Raw genomic sequence first — 27,504 nt, forward strand, 5'->3', positions numbered from 1 at the left:
TGCTGCTTAAGTTCATAATTTGTATTGATCAGATTAAGAGAATTGACCCCTAAATGAAAAACCTTAGCTCAAGGAGATTAGTATTAGAAATACCCTTCATCTGTCCATTTTAGCTGCAAAACAATGGGTGTAAATGAAACATATCAGCAGTATCTGACATCCATTGCCCTGGAGAACATGGGGGGTAGGGTGGGGCTCGGGGGGCTTCTTAGATTACATAAAGAGCCATGGGAGAGAGATCAGGAGAGAGAGGAGTGTAGTAATACCCCATGGATTACTGGTCTCTGAGTCAACATTAGGACTCTGTGTTTATTTTTCATTATTTCCCAAAGGCACTGAGCTCCTGGAAGAGATGCCTCGTACACATGAACGGCTCCTCATCCAAACTACACGTTCTACTGTCACTGTCTTATTTTTCGTCCTGAAAAGTACTGTTACTATAGGGGCTAAATGACAGCTTCACCCTTTGTTTTTACATGTTTTCTTGAGATGATGGTAGAGCCTTTGCACGTGAAACAACAGCCTGCACCCAGAGAGAGGAGCCCATAATCTGTTTAAATATGTCTCTGTCAATTGTTGTTGTGATTACCATCAGAGCTGTTATTACAGGCATTAGTCTGAGCTTGACAAGTATCTCCTGGCACACGTTTTGTTTACTGTCACAGACAAAGCGAGGCCGCAGATGGCACACAGATGACAGAGACAGATGACACATATATAGAATCACCTGTCACTTTAGTTCACAAGTTGAATTGAGTGAATCAAGAAGAGACCGACCATGAGGAGGAGGGCGATCAAGTTGGTGAGAGGAGAGGTTCAGCGAAAGGTTAAGTGCCACCTGCAGATAGTTCAGGAGGTCATAAAAAACACTGTTCAGTCAGTTTGTTACAAACCAGGTTAACACACTGGAGAAATTTACAGCTGGAGTTGATGCACGAGTTGCTGTGACTGACACTTGCGCACACAGGCCCACATACACAAGAGATACTCTCACAGAATTGGGAACAATAATCTGTATTTTGATAATAACCAGTTGAGTCACTGCTATGATAACAAGTCTTCTGTTTACTTTCAGTGAGACTGTTCTGGTCTGGTTCTGCTTGACAAGGCATGACCACAAACACAACCCTTTCATATTCATCTTACTCCCTCGTTCAAAACGAAAACCACATTTGATCAAAAACGTTATCAAATAAGTTGTGGAGTAGTTTTTCTTTTCGACATGATAGCACTTGATCACAAAACTGAAACATTTTAACCCTACTGATGCCATTTTAGTAAAAATCTGTAATGATGCACTCATATATACATACAGTTAAATATAATTTATTAAAAATGTTCATTGAGCAATGTATGATATAGCCTCAGAGCTGTGCTGGAGTGTGACGATACAGACAAAGACACAGATGTTATGTTGTGAAACTGTGTGAACAAATCTAACATCACAGTGTTTCTATGTAACTTTGGCTCATCATTGGCTAATCTGGACAAAAGTGCTAATTATTGGATAATGGCCTCTCACATGATTCCCATGAGTCAATCCCTTGAAAGACATCATTGTCTTGTGATTTAGCAGAGACCAGAGTGGTTCCTCTCTGCTTTCTCAGAGGTCTTACTCCCAGATTGTCCAAATGGCCAGCCTTGGGTATTGCAACCTAAGAAAAAAAACCTCCTGCAGCCCATTACCCCTTTACCCCACCACCAAAACAGGGGCGTCTAAAACCTTTGATAGATGCTCCCTGAACTGCAAACAGTGCTAAGTGGCCTCAGCAAGCAAATGAGTAAGAATTTGTTTTATTGCTTACAACGTTGCTTTATTGAGACATACTTAAGGCACAGTTTAAAGGAACTGAATTAAACATTAAATGTAAAAAAAACCTTTAACATTAGTCAGTATTAATTGATTACTTTGTAATTACTTGTAATTGTTTTTCGTCACACCTCCATTTTCATCTTTATGACCATTTTATCAGCGTTGAGATTACACACATTACTTCTCAGCTATTGCGGTTGTTGGTTTGTATTTCTTCATACCTGACTGTCACAAACTAGAATTTATTGTAAGATGCTGGATAACACGTTAAGCATTTGTTTGCTTAACTCTCTGAGCACAAACACAGCTAATACTAGTCCAGCTGCACCACAACTTCTGTTGAGCCTCTCCCACTGGGGCGTTGGGCAGGCCACTGTTGACAGTGGTGTTGCCCCAGTAAGTCTGATGATTCACACACAGTGTTTTGCCAATCTGCGGGTCTCAACACACACCGGTGCACACGCCTAGCCAGCCAGCCGGTGCAATATTGTGCAACAAAAAGACACCAAAAACTTTAACTGTGCAGACTCATGCGCACAAAACACACTCTCTCTTTTTCTCTTTCTCTCTCACACACATACAGACACACACACACACACACACATGAACACACATTTATTGTGCAATACATGGGTCTCACTAGGACAATATTTCAGCACTTAAGTCTTTAGTCTTCATAACAAATCCATTCAGCTGCCTCGCAGTCTGGTTTACAGTAAATCACCATGGCTGTCAATGGGACACAATATGTTCATCAGCAGCCTTTTGACCACTGTTTTTTCTGAGTCTCCACTGTATAAATCTCTACTTTTAGCTTTGGTCAGTCACCAATAGGAAGCATTTTAGGACATCAGCAGAGAGCACCATTTGTTCTCAAATGAGGAAGAGCCAATTTGGTTCTCCACACTTGCCAGCTGTGGAGAACATTTGAGCTGTGTGACTCTTGCAAAGCAGCAAGCTGTCACTTCGACCTTTGTCATGTGTGATACTCAAACTTCAGTGCAGGTGAAAACCGTGCCAAAGGTTTGCACCTGTAACACAAACAGCTGAGGTCCCCTTTTGTACATGGGACTGCTTGTTCTCTTGTCTTACACTGTAACTTCCTGACCTGATATTTTTTTCACTCTCACCCTCCATATCTGTCCTGCAACCACGAACTGGGGAGCCAGAGCTGATTGTGAGACGATGTGCAAAGTTCGACCACAGCGAAACATAAGAGCAAAACAAGACCATTCAGAGTAAGAACACTGTTTATTCTAATGGCTTCCAGAGAAGGCAAACACCAACCAGTGCTATCCAGATGTTTTCTTTCTTTACTTCTTTCTTCTTTCTAAAATGAATATAACCTTGTTTTACCTAAGTAGCTGGATAATTTGTTCCATTTGAGGGAAAAGGGAGGCAGGCAGGCGACAGTCAGGCGAGCAGTTGCACAGGTTCAGGCCTTGTTGGAGAGTATCACATAGCTCCATTTTACGATCTGTTTAACACCAGAGAGTTGAAGGTGGCCATTTATCCCGCAGTGCATGACATAGTGTGAATGCGATAGGTTGAACATGGCAGTAAAAAAAGCTCATGTTCATTACTGGGAGAGGAAATCAGGCTACATGGAAATAAAGAGAGGTCCCTATTTGTCTGCAGTAAATTACACTGAGCCTGCCTTTCTAAAAACAAAATTATTTCTGGTACAACTTTCTGCAATACACAATGGGAGCACTATTGTGATTGTACTCATGTGTCAAAGGGGGAAAACCTCATGCAAATTGTTTACCGGAGAAGCTGTTATAAAATTTAAAATAGCCATAGTAAGGCACAGGCCAATTTGCATAACAGTACATGTCTCAGTTAGAACATTGGTGAGGCTACCTCCCAAGATAATTTATCCTACTGTGAAAACATGTAACGTATGATGCTGAGAACTTCATCCATCAAGAGACTGCAATGAAAGATAACACACATGTTTAGGGAATCCTATACAAAGGTAATGCATGCCCAAGGACAAGAGTACAGTACACCTGTGTGTTTTTATGTTGAAGGTAAGAAGGTAAAGGGAGGTTAAACTGCCATTGTGTCAGATCAGAGAGTAGAACAGGGAACATGTGTCCTGAGGGGAACTCACAGGAGCCTCCACTGAAATGAACCTGTGTGAGTAGGTAGGCAAAGTATAATGTTTATCGCACTGCTGTTTATTATGTATGTCAGAGGCTCTATGTTTATGTGACCGCTCTTTGGCTCAGGAGGCTGATCCTCAATTCCTTGAAAGATCACCTCCCTCTGCGAACACTTAGGCTATGGTTTTCAGAGGGAGAGAAATAACAATCCCCTCTATGATGTCTTCCACATGCGTTCCATGACGTGTACTCATTTTTTTCTGACTAGTTTGTCCTTCATCAGATGTGTTGGAGTCGGCGAGAGAGAAGAGAGAGACAAGGATGAAGAAAAGTGAGTGAGAGAGAGAGAGGAAAAAGTGAGAGCTGATCTTAAATTTCAATTGAGCCCCAGCAGCTACACAAACACTGGATGAAGGTGGGAGGGGGGATGGACACAGCAGCTGAAGCAGAGGGATGGATGGATGGATGTGGAGTGGGAAGAAGGGAGGGAGTGAGCCACTCAGCAGAGCCACTCAGTCTAGACTCCAGATGTGCAGGCAGCAGCAGTGTGGCTGTTTTGGCCCCCACCAGGCTGCTGTGGGAGTATCCCCAGCACATGTCCCCACGCCGCCTGTAAATCAGCCCAGCCAGGCCTCAGGCAGCACCGCAGCCACAAAACCCCTCCACACGGACCCCCAAAACAGGCCGGCCAGCGACAGACAGACGCCGATGAGTCCGCTGTGCCGCGTTGCGCTTGTAATAGCCTCCCTCACTCCCTGAATGAGAAAGAAAGGTCCAAGCTTTAAAAGTTACCACCCTTTTCCAGCTATACCCTTTTACCTCTTGTGATTGCTTTCATGCATTCTGAATGCTCATGATGGCCACCAGTGTAAGCAGCGTACAGATCAGAGAGAAATACAGCTGAGTGTCGTAAACACTGCAGTCCTTACTGATTTTTTTCCACCGCAGCTCGTCTGCTGCTCGGCTTCCTAGTCTCACTGGCACCAGAGCATTCCTTCAATAGCACACTGCTTCCCATACTTCACATCCACTCCAACATCCACAGAGTGTATTCACACAATTACAGATTCCTGCTGGATGTGAGTGTGTGTGTAATCCTTTCCCATCAGCACTCAACACATAATTAGATGTTGGACTGGGAGGCCCCCATATATAGTAAGCAATGCAGACCACAAACATGCACTTAAAACCAGATTTCTTATTGTACTACATTGGGCCAGAATTAGCTATTTTAGTGGGAGTGGGGAGTCTTTCAGTCGTACACTGGGAAGCGTTAAACACATTCAAGTCTTTGCTGATGGACCAGAGGAGGAGGAGGCCTGTTTGTGTTTCCAAACCAATCCCGTGCTATTGTGTAAAGTGCTAAAACCAACGCTTCACTCAGCTGTTCAAACAGGTAGTGTGGAAACACTGGAGCTGTGTTTACGTTGAACATCCTCTGAACAAACAGGTGAGCACAGGGAAAAATGTGAAGGTCAGGCTGCTGCAGTGTGAGTCTAATGTGTGTGTGTGTGACAGCCATGACTGTGGCACTGCTTCTCTTTCTTTCCAATATGTTTGTGTGTGAACAGGTGAGCAAGCCACTAGTAGACACAAACACAGTCACTGAGACACACAAATACACCTATTCACACACTCACACAGAAATCGCAGCTGATCCTTCTAAACATACCCATGCTTACTCATAGTTAAATTCCAGTAGCAGCAGTGTTCACAAACTGTGTGTGTGTGTTTGTATCTGTGTGTGTGTGTGTGTGTGTGTGTGCATAGTCTGTGTGGTTGTTCAAATACGTAGAAATACATAGATCATGTTGTCTTGCGGATACAGTGGGAGGTTTCTGAGCATGGGGCCCCAGACCCTCGACAGGACACTGCAGGAAAAACCAGCTGACAGTCTTTGGAATACTCCTGGACATATGAGGTTAACTGGGCTTTAACCTCTACCCTGTGGGAGTGGAGCACTGTTGTAACACAGTACAGACTTCCAACTGGACTGTCATCAGAGGCTCACACTAAACGATAGAACACACAAGACTCTGCAGTGAGCTTCATAGTCAACATGTATTTAAAATCCACAGCAGGCTTTGACAAGGTGACATACAGAGAAAGATGTTTATAAGCTAAAGTAGCTAATTGGCAGAAAATGTATTTTGTTTTAGTAATTTATCAAGAAAAACATTTACTTATTGCACATTCTCTGATGAGGCAATTCACTGCTTTGCTCTCGTTTTATAACTGGAAACTGAATATCTTTGGATTTTGGGCTGAGTCAAACAATAGAAGCAATTTGAAGATGTCACCTCATGCTCTGGGAAATGACAATGCACAAACCGGTTTCCAACCTCTTTTGTCTTAAATGTCCCCACAGCTTTGCCAGAGTCACATGTTCCTTCACTGACACCACCTCCTGTATTCAAAATGTGTTCCTCTGCATTGACTTTTGAATGTGAATGCTACAACACATGCTTTGAGATACTGCTGATCCATAAATGTTTCAAGTACTGTCCAGTACTTATAATAATTATATCCACTTATCCATTACATTTAGCTTTCTTCTCTGCTGACAAATAGCTTTTCAGGCACTCAACAGTAGCACATGGTGTATATTGGCTCAATGTGAAAATCTATATGTTAATTGAACAAATCATTTCTATTTTTTCAAATTAGCTGGGATATGTACAACTGTTCCAACAGATCCCCCTGGCTACTGCAAGCAATAACCCCTGGGGAGAAGTACCCCTGACTGGGATTACAGGATTTATCCTATAAATAACAGATAACAGTAATGACAGTAATTATTTGTTGCAAGCTAGGAGCTTTAGTTGCCACTGTCCATGCGTGAGCCTATATGTGATCTTTTACTATTAATTTTTGAGGGCTTAGGCAATAGTTTAGTGTTCAGAAAGAATCTTCCTGTGAGAATACTAACCCCCACAGCCACCATTTTGTACCACAAGGGGGCCATCTACACCATCAATGGTCCTGCTGGGGTCCACAACAGAGTCTGTGTGTCTATGTGTGTATTAGCTTGAGTGTCTGTAAGCATGCATGCATGAGCAGTCTTGACTTGGGGGGGGTTTGCAAAACACAAGGTAGTCAGTCAGAGGGTCCTGGGCTCTCCCAGTTAATTAGTAGCAGGGCTAGGCCACAAACAGCAGCCTGGCCAGCAGTCATCATGTGAAACGGCTGGAGGGTAGAACATCCCTGTGACGCTGCAGATAGAGCCATTCAAAGAGCTTATCTGAAGCTGTCTGGCCTTCCCTTATCTGATCTGACCCCAGCTCATATGCCTCCTGTTACTCTATGTTTCATTTGGTGTAGAGTGTGGAAGTAGTTCCCGTGAGTGTGTGCACGCATTTAAAGGGCCATGTGTACACTGCTATCCGATTGTAATGTTAAATGCATGGATTGGATGTCAACCAGTCCAGTGTCAGATTACCATCAGTTGTTATACAAAAATGTGGGGCGCAATGAGAAATTGTTTAAGTGTATGTTTAGGAACTGCTTTGTGAGAAAGTTACTCAGACGCGTTCTGTGGCCTAAACTAGACAAGTTGGCCGGAGTGTTTTTGTTTAGGTTCAGCAAGTACAGCAGAAATCTAAAGTTACCAGAGAGTAGTCAGATATGGTCAAGATATAGTGGGAGGGAATCTGTAGAGAGTAACATTCTTCAGACAGCCCCAAGTGTTGCATGAGTGTGTATTTGTTCTGCAAGTGATCATTTACTTTCTATTATATGCTAATAAGCAGTGTTGCGTCTTTCAAATGAGCCACTGCATAGTAATTACGTACCCACTCTAAGCTTTCCTCTCTTGGCACTGGCTGACTGTGGGCAGGGACGAACAATTCAGACACAATTTAGGTACAATGCTGCTGTAATTGTTGTTGCCCACTATCTCCCCCAGGGGTGACCCCTCACTTCCCAAAACACAAACACATGCAGATACAGATGCACATACTCACACACATTAACACACAATGTTGACACAGCTTCAGCAGGGACACCTCCCTCTACAGCATGACCCCCCCCCCTTTTTTTTGCCTTCTTGATCCCTCATTCCACTGTCCCTCCCCACACACACACACACACACACACACACACACACACACACACACAGTTCAGATCAGAAGCCCAGCTCTGAGGCCCCACACCTGGGCATGTTTGCGGAGGAAGCGGGCCCTGGGCGGGCTGCGCTCCATGCGCCTGTCGACTGGCTCCACCAAGTCTGGCCAGCTGTGCTCCTGGCCTGGCCTCGCGCTGTGGGGGCTATGCAGCTGGGAAAGGCATGTTTCCCAAAAGAGGAGAAAAAAAGACAGGGAAGGGAGGAGGGAGGGAGAACACAGAGAAAAGAGAGAGAAAAAAAAGGGCTTTAGGTTATTTTGAGCTCATTACACATTCATCCCTGAGCTCTTCTAAAGCATCCTCTTTTATATGGAAAAACATTCTGGGCTAAGCTGGTAATACCTTGGAAGTGTTTGAATTAATTATTTTATTTATCAGCCATGATGTAAAATAAATAATAAAGTCTTGTATAACTTGTTGCTATAGAAGTTTCATGGTTTTAGAGCACATTTGCTGAGCAAATGTGTCAAATCTCTGTAAAATGATTTTTTCTTTTTTTAGATCATTAGACCAAGTGGTAATATTTTCCCCCATTAATTGCTCTGGATATATTTTGTCACAGACAAGTGTAAAAATGTGTTTGGAATTGTGTTTGTATTGTATATATATATATGTGAATGCTGGATGTTGTTATTTGGAAGGGGCTGTGGTGTGATAAGATGGCCCTGGTATACAATGGACACACTCAAAGTTTTCACAAGTGTGAAGACACGACAAACAAACCCTCACAGCATTTGCTGTTTCAGATGTCACCTCTTCCTGTGCGTGTACTTAGCCTGTTGCCATGTGGAGCTCCCAAGGGCTGCCGAGCCCAGCAGTAGTTCAGGAAGCAGAGGATGAGTAGAGAGGCCAGCAAGTTCTGCTGTCACTCAGCAGCACAGGGAACAGCCAGGCAGATCGAGCAAGTCGAACCGTGGCCAGAGCACAGCCGTGATGGGGTATTCGATCAGAACTTAGCCAGAGCAGAGGCCTCATGTTGGTTAGGAGCCACAGCTCAGTCCTCCCTCCCTCAAAAACCTCCTGAGGATGAGACCCAAACACTACATTGTCCTAATTATGATGATTAGGATTTAACTGTCTTTCTGCTGCTGTTGTTTTTGTTGTGTAAGGAAAGTGAAACTACCAGAAGTTACAGAGCACTGGGATTTCTCCAGTGTCCCTTCATTTGATCAGCATCACTAACCTGTTTTTAGGTCTTTGCATAATTCAGATTCTAGAAACTAGATACTATCAGTGTAGATGTTACCTGAGGTCATATTAACCTTAACACACATGCGTATCTCTTGGCTGACTGAAGATTGAGAGGTCAAACATATGAGAGCAGCCATGCAAACAGGGGAGCAACACAGTAAACCCATTTGTGTGTCACACAAAGCATAAAGCCTGCTGACACACACTATGTTATTTCTGTAAGAAGCCCATGTGTGAGACACATCCTTTTAGTACAAAGTACACTCCCAGAGTTTAGCCATTGTGTGGAGGGGCACTGATGTCACATGCAGCCTCTCAGGAGCCCATAGCCTCTCTTCAAGATGGCCACTACCCCAGGGTCCTGGCCAGGCTAGTCCTGTTCCCTGCTGCTGTCTCTCCTCTGTCCTGAGCCTGGACCTGGCACACTGGTGTCACCAGCGGCTCAGGTGGACAGACAAACAAAGAAAAGGTGAACACATTTGTGGATACTTTTGTTGGAAATTTCACGTGGGAAATTTGTATTGTGACACACACACTATATAAGGCATAATTATGTTACAGTATATGCAGTGATATGATATCATTTATGGATGATGGGTGACGTGGAGCAGAATGGGATACACCAAGAGCACAGACAGAATGGCGTCTCAATCAAACTATATTTTCCTCTACACCTCCCACACACTCCCTCTTCATCCTCCTTTCTCATCTGTCGCCCCTGTTTGTTTCTGTAGGCCTGCGTTTACTCACCTACCTAGGCCTCCTTTCGCGGGCTGTCTTGGCTTCATCCTGGCCGCCCCATCACAGGAGCCTGTTCTCAGGCTTGGCGTACCAACTAGAGCCAGTCTCTGCTCGCTACCGGGGCCAACACACCCACTACATTCCTCTACTCACAGCCAGAGGGGAGGGCAAAGTGCTGGGTGAGGTGAATATCTGTCCTAATGGATGAGACAGCCTGGCGCAAGAGAGTCTGTCCAAATCAACAGGTATGAACTGGGATTCTGTGTCTCATTAGGCTTTCTAATAATATCTGCTGGGCTCATTTTCCTGTAAAGTTGTGTTTATCGGTCTGCCGTCTTAGGGAATGATCTATCTTTGAGGAGTGAGACATGCTATGCGTCATATTGAAATAAACGTTCAGCTAAGCAGTATAAATGAATATCAGCCCAGATGGAAAAGAAGACTGGTAGAGGCATAGAGAGAAAAATCCTGACAAAAGCAGAAAGAGAATTATCTCCCCAGCTGTCTGTGCATCAGGAAGTCTCTCCCAGAGTGTCAGCTCTGAAACACAGGAAGTCCCACAAAAAGAAGAGGAAGTGAGCACCAGCTCCAGGAAGTGAGTTTTTGCAGCTTCGGCTCCACGAAGTCTGGACCCTGAAGGGAGGAAGGAGGGAGGAGGAAGGGAGGCAGCCCAGCTGAACACCAGAGTGTGAGAGAGGAGAAAAAGAGAGGGAAAGACGCACAGAGGGAGGGGAGAGATAGATTAGGGCGTAGTGATGGCAGTGACAGCTGTCTCCATGCCGCCAGCTGTGTGTCATTTAGTGAGTGCTTATAAAAATGAGCCTGGCACCAGGGAGTGATGTTCCTGATGCTGTGGCGCCAGGCGCTCCGCTTCAAATGACATTGGGTGCCACCACTGACTTCCTCTCAACCTACACACACATATACACACACAAATGAAAGAGCACAAAAACTCAATTCAGCACAAGTAAATGGAGGCCTGTGTTTGTGTGCAGCATATTTTCAGCTGCTTCTCTCCTTCTGCAATCTCCTACAATAGAAAACTGAAATGTGTTTCCACAAAGCATCTAATTACACAGCACAGAGATTCAACGGTATCAGAGTTAATGCAGAGGACGTCAGGACAAACAGATTATTGGCTTTGGTGACAACATCTCCACCGTATCCCATGCACACACACACACACACACACACGCACACCTGTGCTCACACATTTTCTGACTAAGCCCAGCGTTTTGCATGTAAATAGAGTGTGTTGCTGTGCTGAAGGAGGTGCTAACTTCCTCTATGATGCACCTGGACCGAATGCCTGTCTGCATAAAGAGAGAGAGGGTGTGAAGGAGAGCTGCAAGGACATAGAAGGAGGGAGAACATCAGAGGTGTTAATGGATTAAAACCCAGTAATTGGGGGGTACTTAGTTGGCCATTGTCATTGTGAGGCCAACACATGAAGCCTCATTTGGATTTCTTAGAGTTCGCATGTCACTTAAAGCAACGACAACTTTTGAGTCCTTCATTCACATCAGTTCCTGTGCTGCTACTTGTTACTTTCATTTCCACAAGATAAATAATCTTTTTTATAATGGTAAAAGTAAAAGAGTGCAGACTGCCATGTACCATATATATTCAAAATACAATATATTTAAATGTGTGTCAATAGTAAAAGTAAAAGAGTGCAGACTGCCATGTACCATATATATTCAAAATAGAATATATTTAAATGTGTGTCTGCATCATAAACATACAGTTGTAAAATGCCAGCCAGCCTTGACACCACATCTCAAAATGTGCTCTTTTTTATTTTAAAGAACCAAAATTGCAGAAATCTGAATGACAAGACGGAACAATCTGACTTTGAACAAACATGGATAAGTTTAAGTGATGCCTTTTAACTAGTTGGCTGTCTCAGTACAAAGAACTGTTAGTATCTGTACAGTATCTTTGTGTCCTCCTGCATGTTCTTTACCTCCAATCATTTTTTCCTGATAAACGATGAAGCAGTAACCGCAGTAACCCATATGTTCTCTGTTTGCTATCAGAGGCTATCAGGACCTTACAACAGTATCTACTAAGACTAGGGCCCCACCAAGGGCCCCACCAAGGTCAGATCACAGTTCATCCAAAAATGCTTCAGGCTCGCAACTGCTTTTCAGATGAGATTCTGGCATCTTGGAGTCAGCACGGGACACACAGTCATAACATTTGGGTTGGAGCCTTCCAGCAGATATAATTCAGCACAGCTTTAAAAGCAAAAGCTGATAATATTCCAAATTACTGCTGTCATCATAGTCAGGAGAGTGAGTACTCTGGCTCTGGGCCAGCCAGCTCACTGCTCTATATTTGGTCATTTCTCTTGGCCTACAATGACTTCACCAATGCAGTTTTAGCCTGGGCCTGTGTGTTGTTTCAGTCTCATTTTCAGTAAACTCTGTGATCACCTTGCCTTTGCGTTCCCCAGTCCTTTCACTGGGAGCACAAAGAGGGAGAGGGACATTAGTCCACAAGAAAAGCTCAGCTTTGGCTTCTTAAAGAAAGCAGAGGTTTAGCTCTTTCACTTCCACTGCATTGTTATGCTAAGGCCCAGCTTGGGAATAAGAGTGAACCATTAGCATCTGAAGAAGAGCCAACATCTGAGGGAAACATGTCTTTAAGGCCCCAAAGAAAAGAATCCATGCTGTCTCTCCCTCTCATTTTCTCATTCTCTAAGTCACTCTTGTTACTCAACTCAACTCTCATTCCTCGCCATTCGAAGGCCCATTCTCCTTTCTTTCACTTTCTACTGCTGGCTCTTTTGGCGCGAAGAGGGATAACAGAAGTGTATGTGGGTGGGTAGAATGGGGGATTAAGAACTGAAATGCTTCATGAAACAATGCATCTTTAGACCTGAAAAGATGCTCTTATGTATTTATCAAATATGGTATATTCTTTAAGGGGTTGCTATTATTACAGATGCCACGAGGTTTCCTGTACATGTTACTTGAACTTTGCAGTATCTGATATTTTATGAAATTTTGTCAAAGGTAATTTCATAATTCAGTGTTTACTAATGTCCAAGACCTTTTGCCCTAAGTCTAATACAGTGCTCATTATAAAGTTGTGATTACGGTTACATAAAACGGCAACTTTGACTACAACAGTTGTTGACTGCAACAATTTGACTATTTTCTGTGAATCAGCTATTGACGCTCAAAGTTTTTTCATTGTCTATGCATTAAGTCGAATAATTCCGAGCTTCTTTCTAAAACAACATGCAGTCACACCTGGCCTTTCAGCTCATTGTGCAATTACCTTCCTCCTCATTAAGCAAGTCATTCTCTTCATGAGCATAGACAAAACAGTGCACTACTTCCATTTCGGTTACTCACATTGTTTTTAGCAGGCCGACGACAAGAACTACAATAGCAAGCTGACAGTCTTAGAGTTACTCTAGTCTTACATGTTCAAAATAGACAGAAAAGATGTGCTTAAAAATTGTAGCTGCCTTAATGTAAATGTAGTCTGAGAAGGATCAGAAAGGATGTAAATGCTCTGTACTTATATTACGCTTTTCTACCTACTGGTAACAAAGCACTTTATACTCCAACTCATTCACCCGTTCACACACACTGATGGGGGAGCTGCTATGCAGCTGGCCTTAAATCACCAGGAGCAAGCTGAGGATCGAACCAACAACCCTGGGGTGGGTTGATGACTGCTCTATCTCCTGTGCCAGAGTCACTGCATAAAGAGGGTAAATTATGGTAACAATGATACCTGTCACAACTATTATTATCGCAAGTACTATGTAGTCCATCACATCAGCCATCTCAAATAATCTTCTTCTTTTCAGATGTGGTTAAATTGGGATTCACTTGGATGGCAGTGCTCATCACCTGTCAAACAGGCGAATTCTTTTTTAGTTTAAGTTTTATTCTCACATGTACAGTTTTGCCTTATCAATTCAATGTTTGTGTGAGGGGTTTATCTATTGTAAAACATGCTCAAACCAGAAGCAGCAACGACCCTGTGTGTACAGCTGCAAGGTTCATTTCCATATTGATACATTCCCCCTGCATTATGTAAACAGACATATGTAAACAAACAAGGATGCCATAGGGAAAATGCTGCAATTAGTCTGTTGAGTTAAATCCAATCTGTCACCAGGAGAGTATATGATATTCGCCCTTACACTGAAGTGCATTAGCAGGCAATGACAAAAACAAAACAAAAACTAGCTTCAAAACTTCTGTGCTTGCGTATGCAAAGATTCACATGAACACTGACTAATCTATCCGGAACAATCATGTTACCCGAATAATTGAACGCAGTATCACTTCTACTTCCAAGCGCGAAAGCAGCTTTAGTTTTCTCACTGTTATGATATCGCATTCATTGTAAACAGAGCAGTCTGAACATTGGCTGCATTGCTCCTGCTGAACTGAAGCCAGTGGGGAAGCTGTGAGATGAATCATATTCCCCACACTGAAACACACACTCACGTCATCCTGGGTGGGATCCCACAGACTCCCCTGTGTCACAACTGGACATAAGGTGGATCGATTGCCAGAAAAAAACAATATGGTGATACTGTAAAAAGAAAGACTGAAGAGCAAAAACAAGGAACCGAAAGGTAGAAATGCTGAATCACCGGAATGTGTGTGTCTGAGAGATCATGATTTTGCTCCCTGCTGGCTAAGGTAGCACTGATGAGCTGAGTGATAACAACACCGTCATCACCAGCAAGCCTACTGAATCATAAACGAATGACTCTGACAGAGCTGCTTTGGTCAAGCCCTTACTGCTGACTAAAGCCTCGGTTTCGGCAAAGAGAATACTGAGTTGTGCACCTGCCTCTCTGTGAGGATAACATCACCACCACACTGACACGAGGGAAGGGGGTGCGAGGGCTGTGTAAAAAAAAAGGAATTTCCAAGTACATAGATGTTGCGAAATCATACAGTGCATGTGGCCTGCACAGCTGCAGAGGGAGTGATACGCTCCATGTGTAACAGCATGAATCACCAGAAGAGTTCCTCAGAAGTCAGATCACACTTTCTCAACCTCTCTCTCTCTCTTTCTCTCATACATACACACACTCCACCCTCCCTGCCTGTTATGCTCTTTTCTGTTTTCCATACCTCGCCTTTTTTCTGCCACAGGTGCAAGCGGTGAAGTAAACTGACAAGATTATCCACATATGCCACAGTAGATCCCTCCCCAATCTCACGTATGCGTGTGCGCACACAAATGCGTGTGTGTGTGTATGTGTGCGCACACGCATATGCATAAATACATGTAGACAAATACTTACACATCACACACATCAGTAATCACAATGAACAATGCCGGAGCCAAAGTCTTTTAAACAGCATGAGATCATGTGGCACAAAAAAAATCACATCGCTCACACACTTCCTCCTCATCCTACCCCCGCTGCACTACAACGCAGGTGGCTGACTGCAGCAGCCGGAGCAGCATTCCTGCTCTGTTGTTAAGTGACATCTCCTCTGTATAAGTGTCCTCATCCAGGAAAACCAGATGACTCACAAGGTTATTTACCTCAGATGGATCGCATCAGGGGTTTTAATGTCACTGCTAATGTAACTGGAATTCATACGGGGGTCTGGTTGGGCCTGTTCACTACAGCATAATACTGCAGATGTCTCGTAGAGTAATGAGAGGAAGTTATACTGTCAGCAATGTGTTTGCTATGTCAGCCTAAAGATCTGCTCACAGCAGTATTTGAATTGGCAAGAGTTTGAAGTAGAATCATTTCACACTATCAGTGGACATTTTTCATGGGAAATTGCTCTCTTGACCAGTAGCATGCTGCTGTAACAGTGCTGACCTTTGCGGGAATTCTGAAAAATAGAGGCAACTACTGTAGGTCATTAACTCTTTGGGGAAATCAACTGGCTGTAGAAATGAACAGGTGAGCAGCTTTTAGAGTTTCAGTTCTCCCTGTAAAAATCTACAACTGTATACAGAACTAGAAAATTCAAATGGCTACTAAACAATACTATACAGGAGAAATGGAGCTTGAACAATGTTTGTGACTGACATGTGCTAGCATGGTCCTGACTGGCTGGCAGAGTGCTTAGTTTGCCACCTAGTTCACCAGAAAGATCTGGGAGTTGTGACTAGCTCAATACATTTACACACATCTATTGAAAGCAAACTATGCAAATGTCAGTTGGGGCCGCAATTTTGTATTGGTCATTTTAGGTGGAATAGGAAAAAGGGGGATGAAGGGAGGACGGTAGCTGATTAGGAGCTCCCTCGTGAAGTGGAGAGGCTGCCGACATCTTCATCAGTCAAAGCTTTGCCTCTGATGCTAAACTGGCAGCTTTAGAATTTGTCTTTAATGCTAATTCAGTGGCTAAATCACCCACAGCTGGGCTGTCTGTTGTGGCCTGTAGGGCAGTGGTGTTGTCCAGGGTCCCTAAGGACTGTCCAGTGTCCAGTGTGTGGTCCCCCCCCTCCAAAGGAGAGGACTGAGACTGGGGGTTCTGGGCTTTTGCCTCCTTCTCCTTCTTGTCCTCCTTTGATATCAGGAGTGCTGGAATGAAGTAGCACTGGAAAGGAGGGAGGGGGTGTTGGGTCTCCCTAGTTGCCAAGCAAACGCCATATGGGCAGCTCACTGGTGTTACTGGGGGCCCGGGGCAGTTCCCAGAATTCACATGATAATGAAGCTCTGGGCCATTCAGAGTGCTGGCCTAAAGCTGGGCCTAAGAGCTTTTGATAGCCCCCAGCAGCCTGTAGGCCTGCCCACCCCGGGCCCAGCCAGCTTTCCTGCCAGGCCTAAACCACCTGTTTGATTTTCCCAGGGCCCTGCTACAGCGAACATAGAGGAGAGAATGAGGGAGCATGGAGGAGGAGGGGAGGGGCAGCAAAGGAATGTCTCCCTCTTATTTGGTCACTGAGTGTGTACTTCCCATTCACTTCCTCTTTATAATCCAACAGCCCTCCCCTCACGTGCACACACACATACGCACCGACATGCACACGAACACATGCACCCTAGTATAACCTAGATGCACACATGCACACACCCCTGCTGACCCGCACACAGCCTCTTTCCCCTTTTGTTACATTCCCTGAAACAATCACAGGGAGAAGAATGAAGTTTAAAAGTAGGGCACCTTCTGCTGCAATGAAGTTTCACACAAGCAGATTCTTGGAAGTGGGCCCTGGGTGAAAAGGAGGGAGCTTGTCTTTGCTGTGTGTCTCTCGATGGGAACCAAAGGAGGATCTTCACTGGGGACTATGAGACTGGCAGTAAAAAGACATGAGGGGGGCGTTGGATGGCAGGGTGATGGAGACTAGGGTGGATGAAGGGACACGCGGGCGTGAGAGGAGACATGGGAGGTAATGGAGCTGGTGGCACTTGCGGGGGGTCATATTTTTACAAGGACACATTCCTCCGTTGGGAGAAGGACGGCTTGATGCACAGCACCAACACCAGCACAGACAGGACAGATGGTCTAGGTTTCCCTTACTGTAGCCACAGTCCATACAAACAGCAATCCTTTCTGGTTGCAAAGTTAACTTTAGGTCAGCTGATTTAACCATGAGGTAAAAAATACATTTCCAAATAAAATATGTACTGAATGCGAGCTTTCATCTCTGACAAGATGCTGCAGTTGAAAATTTCCTGTTGTGAAATCATGCGTTGTGATCACAGTAGCAAAACAAGAACTGAGAGCACAGGTGTGCAGGTGTGACACTGTGTACTCTGTGGCCACATCTAGTTCCCGGTGAGAAGGTGGGGCGGCGTTCCTACAGTTTAACCTGAAATGCTGCGTGGCTGGGGGCTAAACACCTGCGCTGCACTTGCAGGGTTACAGAAAAATAGGTAGGCAGGGTGGGGTGGGTGGGTACATCTGAGCTGCTTGTGTTTATCCCCCATCCCTGCCTAACAGGGTCTCTGGTTACTGTAGTCTCCTGGCTGAGCTGTTTCTTTTAACACATTATTCAGGTCAGGTGTACAGGGACATCTGCATGGAAAAACATTACAATAATGCTGCACTGTAGCTCTATTGACTGTGGCAAGAATAACACACCTACACCTGTTGCACCTGCACTGCCTTCTGTAAGCCACATGAATAGATAGACAGATTCCCACACCCAGGTAAATTAACTTCCTCTTGCTGTTGCAGCCTCTATACAGCTTTGATAAATAGAAACAACATAGAAGAGAGGGAACTTGAGCAGGCTCAGATCACAGCTGGGCCGGCAGACACTGTTAAGGTGGGACTTTAGTGTCAAGAGCATCAGGAGAGAAAAACAAAAACTCTGCAAGGCCCAAATAACTTGATTATACTCGCTCCACAATCAAAACAAAAGTGGCAGGCCCAATCTGTTCACTGTCAATGGCAGCTCTCATTTGTCAAGCCCATCCAAGAGGTTGGTTCTCAGGCGACTCGCACAATGCCCAGTGACAAACAGGACAAACAGGAGGGCTCTCCTTTTAGCCCTGCCTGCCACCGGGAAGCCCATCTGAAGTATTAATCTTTGCGTGGAAGAGTGGAGGAGAGGGCTCAGCCTGGCCCAGCCATTGTCCCCAGGCCTGGACTCTCTGAATGGGGCTTTGTCAGCTCCCCAGCTGCCACTGTCCATGCTCCATCTTTGGGCTTTGGCTCCCATGTCCCCTGGCCGTGCTGACTGGACGCCTCTGTGCAGCTGTGGGGATGTGCGGCTTTGTGTGTCTGTGTGTGTGTGTGTGTGTTGGGGGGGTGGAGGTCAGGTGACAAATCTCTCATCTCACACACACACAGAAACATACACAAATATGTGGCTTTACATAGAGCCTTACTTGTCGTTTCAAAATGGTGCATTCAGTTGCCATGGCATCCTAAAAACACCAAAAGGACTTCCTGTTTTGAATGTTTCCCATTCGAAGTTTTATTAAGGAAACGTAGTTTAGAAAAGTAAAACATGTATTTAAAATCATCAGAACCCTTTTGTAGTTTTCATTGTATTGCTCTTTCTATATGCATTTATTTATAATTTACACATCCAGTACACCAGTGCTGCCTGAGGTGTAAAATAAAAATCGTTGGATAGTGAGGACAATACTGAGGCTGATCTACTAGTTTCCCAGAAGCAGTTGTTTGTTTTTTCTGCATCTACCTCTTACAGCAGGGGGCATTTGGCCAGTAGTAATCAGGCCTCTCCCCCATAGGCATCTTCTGGCTACCAGCTGGGAACAGCTGGTCTCCCTTTCAGCTACCAGTGGACCTGGGCCCTGCTGGAAGTCATGGACAGAATGAGGCCTTATACAATCTGAAAAACAGGCAGCATTCACGCATTGACCGGTTCTGCTAATGAAGAGAGAGGCCTCATTAGGCTACATTTACAGTTTCTATAGAGGTGCATCTATTGTTCAGTCCAAGAAGCCAGCTACAGCCACGGGGCTTCTCAGGACAATAGAGCACCTCATCAGGTTGTGTTGCTGGATTCACCGTTTAGCAGAGTCAGCGTTAACTCACCCGAGCATCCGCTGTGCGATGTCAGTGACACACCGTTGATAAAATGAAAAATAAAATAGAGGGAGGGGTGAGGTGGTAATGTGAAATAGTTGCTGGTGGTGTTTTGGAGGGGTGGGGGGTGGGGGATGATGGCCAGAGGATGGAAAAGGGACTCGAGCGTTATTAGATTTGCAACAAGCCGTAACACTGTCTCCCATTGTGTATCCCTCCACCCCTGCCCTCCCTCCCCAAACCCCTGACCGCAGACAACACTACCGGCATCCCCTCCTCCTCTTTCTCACCCCTTCCTCACCCAGCCCCACCCCAGCACCCCACCACCAACCCCAACTAAAGCTCTCTCTAGGCAATTGCCACTGGAGTGGAAAGTATTCCAGAGCACAATGCCTACGCTCTCAATGGGTGCTTTAGCATGCCACCAGTGCGCTGTCACCAGCAGATGGGGAGCTAATTAGAAGCCATTAAAGGCCTTTGATAGTGTGTGTGGGAACCAGGCGGAGGGAGATGACCACAGGGGTGTAAAGGAGGGGGGGGCGTGAATTTTGGGTCCAGTGAATCTACAAACAGATACACATGTACACAAGTGAGAAAATGAGATAGAGGGAGACCAAGCTGTCTCTGTAAGTCCTCCAGAGCCAAGGACACAGACCAGAGGACACCTGTGGGGCTTCAAGGATCTATGTGAGGCTTCACCAAACACCAACTATCAGATGATGGTAGTGTTGCTGTAACCTGCCCCTGGCTCTCAGGGACGGGCATTTATCTACCCACCCAGTCTGCTGCCTGCACACAGGAAAACCCAGCAGGCGATGAGGCTCCAGCCGGTCTGCGCCTCTGATGACAAATCTCTGAACCAGGACTCCCACAGGAAGTGACTCCCAACCACGGGTCCTCAGTCATTACAGAGGCTGGGCTGCCCAGGGAGTTGCCAGGCCATGTCGAGGCACACTAGGAATCCAGGCGTCAACGGACACTATGCACATTGCCAGAAGCAGCGACACACACAAACAAACTGTCCAGCAAACTGTTCAGCACAAACTTCCTCCTCCTGTTTAATTAATGGGCCTTCAGTCCCATAAGTCAATCATCAGTCAGACTAGGATAGATGTGACAGCGTGATGTAGTGAAACCTTTGTATCTGACACTGCACACACACACACACCCCTTCTAGTCCCATATGAGCCTCTCCACACACCTGCACACAGGTGTGATCATTATCAAGCAAACAGGAAGAGCCTGACTGGGAACTGGAAACTAATCCCACAGCTGCAAGGAGATGGCCTGTGTGTGTGTGTGTGTGTGTGTGTGTGTGTGTGTGAGTAAAAATTGCTGAAAAACCTGCATGTGGTGCTCTCTTATGATCAAACTGCCTCCCATTTCTATTTAAAAGTGTATCTCAATAATCAAACTGAATTTCAACCCTCTGTCTAAGAAACCATAAGTCTCCTCTGCTATTATTGTGGTTGAGTCACTTTCATGTTTCAGGAAGTAGTACGAGCGCTACTTATTGTCCCTGCAGCAATAATAACAGCAGCAAAAGTGTGAAAGCATTGCTGGAATGTCCTATTTCCTCTGAAAGTATTCCTGCACCAACCTTTCCCCTTGTGGCTTCCTGTAGTGCGCTTTTGTAGATCTGTTTGCTGTAGCGATAAAGAGGGCGTATTAGCTAATATGTTTCCCCTCCACCAAATGGAACAATTTATCCTGAAAAATGCTACTGGGAAACGGTCTGTGTGCTGGCACAAATACAGCCAACATACACAAAGTCCTAAAAAAACAAAAAAAGACTTTTTGCAATTATGCTGTTTGATGGATGCAGGATGATGTTGCAACAGCACTGACACAAACAGTAGCCTGTCCTAGACAGAAAATACAAAGTGATAATCGACTCGCGAGGCTTGCTAGACTCAAATCTAAAGAGCCCACAGGGAAATGAGTTTTGTGCTGGCGATGAAGGAGGGAAGAGGACCTCTGAGAGGGCACTGCCATTCTGTCACTTAAAATCAGGAGCTAATATGTTTCACTTTTCTTTCCCCTCCTCTGCCTCTTCCCTCTGTCTTCTCTCTCACTCGCCTTGATGTGCTGTAAACAGGCTAAAAAGGGCCCAGCTGTGTGGAGTTATTGTTGGTGTCAGTAGGAAGTGCTGATAGCTTTTGCAGCTGAACAAAAGCTGGATGAGGGGAGTGGAGGGGCGCTCCAGACACTGTGGCTCCAGCCTAGATTCTCTCCCACAATCCCTGCACCGCACTCCCATTGTTCTGCCCACCCGGACCTCCCTCCGCCCTGTCAGCTGCGACCTAGGACAGAGGGCAAAAAAAAAGGACAAAAAGAAAGTTTTTTAAAAAGTTTTTACAGGCTACTGCAACAGCTAGAAAAAGTCCTACTGGTGGTAGTTAACTTAGTTACAAGGAAGCAAAAAAAAGTTATCGTTCTTGTGAAACATCTGTGCAAATTTAAGCAAATACAAATATACTTTAGATTGTAAAGAGAACAAGCTGTTTTAATTTTCTTAGAATCATGCAAATGACCAAACATGTAAGAGAAAAACTCCATGCTACAGTCAGATACCACAATTATTAGTTTATTAGCGTTATAATAATCGCAAAATTGCAAATTGCATCTGTTATTATTGCAAATCCTAAAAGATCCCAATATATTTACCCCTTCGTGGTCTAATATAAGGACAAAATGCATTACCTAAGCACATTACTTTAAATTTACTTTCCATTTTAAAATACTTTACAATGATTTATGCTGCCAGGTTTTTACATATATGATATTATTTACATAAAGGGAAACTGTTCTTTATTCTACTCCACATTACCGCCACAGCTATAGTTTTAGGCAACTTTAGATATTCTGAGTTAGTCATCTTATATACTAGAGCGATGACTGAAATATATTGTCCAAAAGTAAATAAAGTAGGCATAGACATGCAAAAACTGCATGCAATGATGATTCTATGATATAATGTTTGATAATTTTACACTTACAGGGAACTTTGTATTGTGTAATAAGTACTCTTGATACTTCCAAGTACATTTTGCTGATAACAGGCTATTTAGGTACTTTCACAATAAGTGTTGGAGCATGTATTGCTGCTTTTTCATAAGTGACATTTTATGCAAGATTATAGAGGAAAGAGTGACCGGAGTCAGTCACTTTGGAAACTGGCATTTTGGAAATGTACCATTCTTTTAAATGTATCTTTGCAGGCTATACTCTCTATTAGCTTGATGAATTATGTTTAAATTCTTCCAACAATTTATGATTATTGTCATATAATCACCACAGGGACATACAGTAGTGAAAGTGGAGGAATGCAACAGTTTCTACGTGTTAAAATGCGGAAACAACAGAAGGTCGAGCCTCCCTCGCCTTTGCTCTGCAGGTGCGCTGGGCTGTAATCTCATCCCGCTGCTTTAAGGTGATAGATGAACGACAAAGCTCCGGGGCCGGTTTGTTCTCAGGGGTCCGCGCGCCACGCAGGTGAATGGAGGAGAACGGGGTGTGAGCGCTCTTGTTTGACGTCTCCATGGAGACCGCCCGAGCGGCGCCAGGCTGACAGGCGTCAAGGCTCGGATGAATGGGTGACGTCACCGCGCTGGCGCCTGCCAGTCTGCTCGGGCTTGTTTGGACAATCTGGGGGGAAGATTCAGAACAGAGCGATGCGATCTGAGTGTGTGCACACCAGGCTGAGCACACACTGCAGAAACATGTGAAGGAATCCGTGAAGCTGCTGCTGCTGCTGCTCACACTGGGCCGCCTTTGAGCACGGAGAAGTAGGAAAAAGAGGCTCTGTGCTCCGAGAAAAGTTCAGCATAAAGGGAACTTTGAGTTTTGTCCAGAGCGCAGCGGTGTGGAGAATGACTGCGCAGCATATTTTCTTCAACAATGAACAATCTGTCCACGAATCCTAATGTTGTTAAAGCAGCGATTTGACAAATTGAATAAACTGCTGCTCTCTTTACTCACTGCATTCCACAAAGTTCACAAAACGCTTATTTCCCCAATCCTAAATCCCTCTAAGTTTATAAAAAAAAAAACACGCTGTATGTACCCACTTCTCTAACTTTACTGTACTTTACTATTGTCATCCACATCTGCAGTGGCACCAACAATTGTGACGCAAATCTAGGGCACTGTGGTAGCCTAATTATCATTAGCCATTCATCCTATTCATCCTGCCTCATCCCACACACATTCTCACAGTACATACCCAGGCATTCACCACCCCTTGACTGTCCCCAGGCAATCTACACCTGCAGAGTCCCCAAGCCACGGACAGCTGGATTCCCACATTTTACCCATAAAAGACACACATTTGTTTCCATTTGTAACGCCATCCCTCAAACAGATTGTAAATCCCGATAACCAGGCGAGCGCAGTCATTGGCTGGGAGTGTGGTTGTGGACCGGCCCATCAATACAAACGCAGGCGCCTGATTAGCTCACAGCCTTCAAACGGCACGGTTTGGACACGCCTCCGGCTCCCGCTCTGCTATAAAAGAGAGGAGGGTTGACCCATGTGGATGTTGCAAACTGTCAACATTTACTTGACATCATCGCTAAGAGGAGGAGAAGCCTAGTTGCTCATCTACTCTGCTCTTTTCGGAAACTACGCTTCCTACACGAACCAAGATGAAGGTTGTCGGAGCTACATGTGCCCTGAAGAGCAAGGTCGGCGGCGAGGACGTGGTGCGCTGCCTGTCCGATCGGAGCCTGACCATCTCCAAATGCAAGATCCCGCTGCTGGACGAACACATGACTGTCTTCCTCCAGGACATGAACAGCTGCTACAGCAAGCTGAAGGAGCTCGTGCCCACTCTGCCCACCAACAAAAAGGCTACCAAAGTGGAGATCCTTCAACATGTCATCGACTACATCTGGGATCTGCAGGTCGAGCTGGACGAGCCGGAGAAGAGCAGACAGCACGCTGCCGGCAGCGTCCCCCGCACACCGCTGACCACCCTAAACGCAGAGCGAGCCAGCATCTCAGTGGAGGTAAATATCCTGTCACATGTGGTGTGGAATAAATTTTTAGAATAAACCCCTACAGAGGTGCACGCTTCTTCCTTGTAATATGTGTTATTAAATGTCCGTGCGTAAAGTTACCAACTCCGTGCGTAAAAGTTTCCTTTTGCGCACCGCTCTGTCATAACAAACTTGTATTCGCTTGTATTTGTGCTATGCATAGCTAATAATCAATTTTCCCCTCTCTTTGCACATAGAATGGATGCTCAGATGAAAGGATTATGTGCCGCTAAGAGCTCGCGGAGCATCACACCATCACCCTGAAGCGAGCACCACGAAGAACGAACAAGGCTGCCGGATGTGACTTCTCTGTCGCATCTGGGGGGGAAAAAAACCTTGGAACTGTGTAAGGACGTTTCAAACTCCCAATGCTAGAAAACAATAACGTTGTGTGGACATCCTCCGGCGAAGGGGATCTCTGTCACTCACGGCTCTCGATTCATCAGAGAGCTCTGAGAGAAGACTTGTGGTGTCCGGATATAGACTGGGTTAGCCGGGGGACCAAGACAAGTTCAGCGCAACCAGCATCGCTTGTTGCTTGTAGAGTTTATTAAGAAAGCTGATGTTTCTGTTACGCTCTTTATTTACGTATTTTTATGTAATCGTGTAGAGAATTCAACATTTTGTAAAGATAAAGATGAAATTTCTCAGATTCCTGAGCGACAAACTGTATTGTATATTACAATGCCACATTATGTGAAGATATTGTTTTCTTACAATGTACCTTGGTGTTTTTTATTAAAACAAGAAAATTATTTTTGAACAAATACTTTTGTGTCAAGGTGTTTGTGTGTGAGACAACAGAGGGACAGGGAAGCTGTGGTGTAGTATGACATCCTATATTTTCAGTACAAACACTATAATGGAGCAGGTCACGTGGTCGTGGTTATCATGGGCTGTTAGCGCCTCATTATCATTGTGACTAATCACAGTCCGGCTGAATAGCTTTGCGTCTGAATAGCTTATCACCCAGCTGATCACTATGAGAGATTGAGGCGTTGTCATCAAATAGAGCTTCACCTAGAAAAAACCGTTCGGTCACTGAGGTAACATGAAACCAGAGCTGGTGGTCAACATAATGGCTCATAGCCAGTTAAGTTGGTGATTGCTTCACTGTGGGCAATTTAAGGTGTCACATTACAAAAGGAAGTCTCACTTTAAATAGTTACGTTAAAAGATCTGGAGGCAGAAATTGGAGGTGGTTGTTTTTTTTATTTTTTTTTTCCCGAGAGGATTTAACTAACAAAGGTATTAAGACAGTGATTAGTAAAGGTAAATGAATTATAGTGGCAAAAAAAGATGGAATACAACATCAAAGCCATTTCAACCTCTGCAGTGCTGAGGGAGAGGCGTGAAAAGGGAACCGCAGGGACAATTCAACTCCCAAGTTAATCAAAGTGTAAATATCTATAAGAAGCAGAGAGGTGTCGCAGGATGATGAGCCATAACACAAGTAAATCTACCACAGAATGGCTTTAAGAGAAGGGAAGCACCGGGCTTTAACCCCATAGAGGTGCCGAGTGATGACCTACAGAGAGCCTTTAACCTCGGCCATAAAAATATTATAAATGTTTGGGGGATTTTAGCGTATTGCGTTTGTTTTCTCCCGTGTTAAACGCCCAGATCAGATTTTAACGAGCAATTAATGCAGCTAATCAGCTCAGTCCAAACAGCTCCCATGCTACTTCTTGCCACTGTAATCGAGTTTAAAGTTAGTTTCAATTCAGAAGACATCCATCAAAATATGGTGTTTCAATTTGTTCGCGAGTAAATCAGTAGTTTTTAAGTCTCCCTCGGCACTGCAGGGGTTAAAATTGCTTTGGTGAGGCGATTCGTTATAAGATTTATTCTGTCTCCTTGGTGCAATGTTTTTCCCATTTCCCTGCGGTGCGATGCGCACAGCTGCAGCCCCGGCGTGGCCAGTGTGTGATTGTGTTTGTGTGATAGCTTTGTGCCAAGGGCAGGGGAGGGCGGCGGGGCCCAGACTGAGCGGCGCCTCGGCACACCTGGGGAAGTTCAGGTTAAATAGCTCCACATTCCTCAACACACAGCTGATTGAAACATTAACAAACAGTAATCCGCGGGCCAGGCCGCAGATGGGCCGGGAACCATGCCAACACTGGGAGAGACAGAGAGAGAGAGAGAGAGTGTGTTGCTCTCGGATAGAGATTCCCACACTGAAGTTGTATGTTATAAGTTTTCTATTAATATATACACTTCTTTTTTCAGAAACAGCTTGGGCTGTGTCCAGAAGTGGTTGAATAGCCACAGCACATACGAGCTCCTCAGTATTTCTTCGATAACTTACTGCGTAACGAGTTATCGAAGATCTGAATTCATAATTGCACATAATTATCTATATGGCAGATAGAAATCTCTTATATAATCTGGTTGAGCAGTAGAGGAAATCAGGACCAGGCTATTGCGCTCTCCTTGAGTCAATACTAGATATTTTAATTTGACATTAAATTTAATTAGAGCTGAGATTTTCTTAATTTCTCATCAGGCTGTTATTGTTACTGTAGTAAAGTCTGTGTACGTATCGAGGAGCTCTGCCTTTAACTCTCACACAGCGCCGCGATGTGACGCCGACGTGAACTGCTGCTGCTGAAGGAGGGAGGCCACAGATGTGTTGGAGGCCACTGCAGCGCCACATCGTGGTAACCGTGACATGTCACATGTTATTGAGCAGTGGTTCTCAATCGTGGCCCTCAACGAGCCCCGCTTTGCACTACTCACCGCTCATTATGTGGATCAGGTGTGTTCTTCCAGCTCGTGATTGACTGAACACACCTGATGCAGTTCATCAGCAGTAGGTAGTTGGGGAAATAAGAGTGGGATAGATGGAAAAGAAGCCGAGCAGGGGTTCCAGAGGACCCCGACTGAGAACCACTGCTATAAAGTTTTGGGTATTTATATCACTAGAGTTTCTACAAAATAAGGCTAGTTCACTCTTAGACTCCAATACAGCATACATCATTTTTTTGTGCAATACACAAAATATAAAATATACAAAAAAATAAATTTAC

At 44.7% G+C, this 27,504-nt stretch overlaps 1 protein-coding gene and 1 long non-coding RNA gene across 3 annotated transcripts; one reads left to right on the top strand and one right to left on the bottom strand.

The window, feature by feature from the left end:
• Positions 1 to 20,012: 20,012 nt before the first annotated feature.
• Positions 20,013 to 23,938, bottom strand: LOC137127715 (uncharacterized). Of its 2 annotated transcripts, none has more exons than XR_010914453.1 (2): positions 22,821 to 23,938; positions 20,013 to 21,739 (listed from the first exon to the last, which is right to left on the bottom strand). It is a non-coding gene; the product is annotated as an uncharacterized lncRNA (long non-coding RNA). The 2 variants fall into 2 exon arrangements; XR_010914454.1 differs by having other exon boundaries at positions 22,745 to 23,938.
• A 14-nt stretch (positions 23,939 to 23,952) lies between these two features.
• On the top strand, positions 23,953 to 25,244 carry LOC137127714 (DNA-binding protein inhibitor ID-1-like). The gene is given in 3 exon segments (XM_067505046.1): positions 23,953 to 24,012; positions 24,014 to 24,445; positions 24,673 to 25,244. Coding segments are annotated over 3 exon segments (513 nt in total). The 5' UTR covers positions 23,953 to 23,967; the 3' UTR covers positions 24,709 to 25,244.
• The last annotated feature ends 2,260 nt before the right edge of the window (positions 25,245 to 27,504 follow it).

This window comes from Channa argus, chromosome 5 (assembly GCF_033026475.1).
Source record: "Channa argus isolate prfri chromosome 5, Channa argus male v1.0, whole genome shotgun sequence".
Lineage (NCBI taxonomy): Eukaryota > Metazoa > Chordata > Actinopteri > Anabantiformes > Channidae > Channa > Channa argus.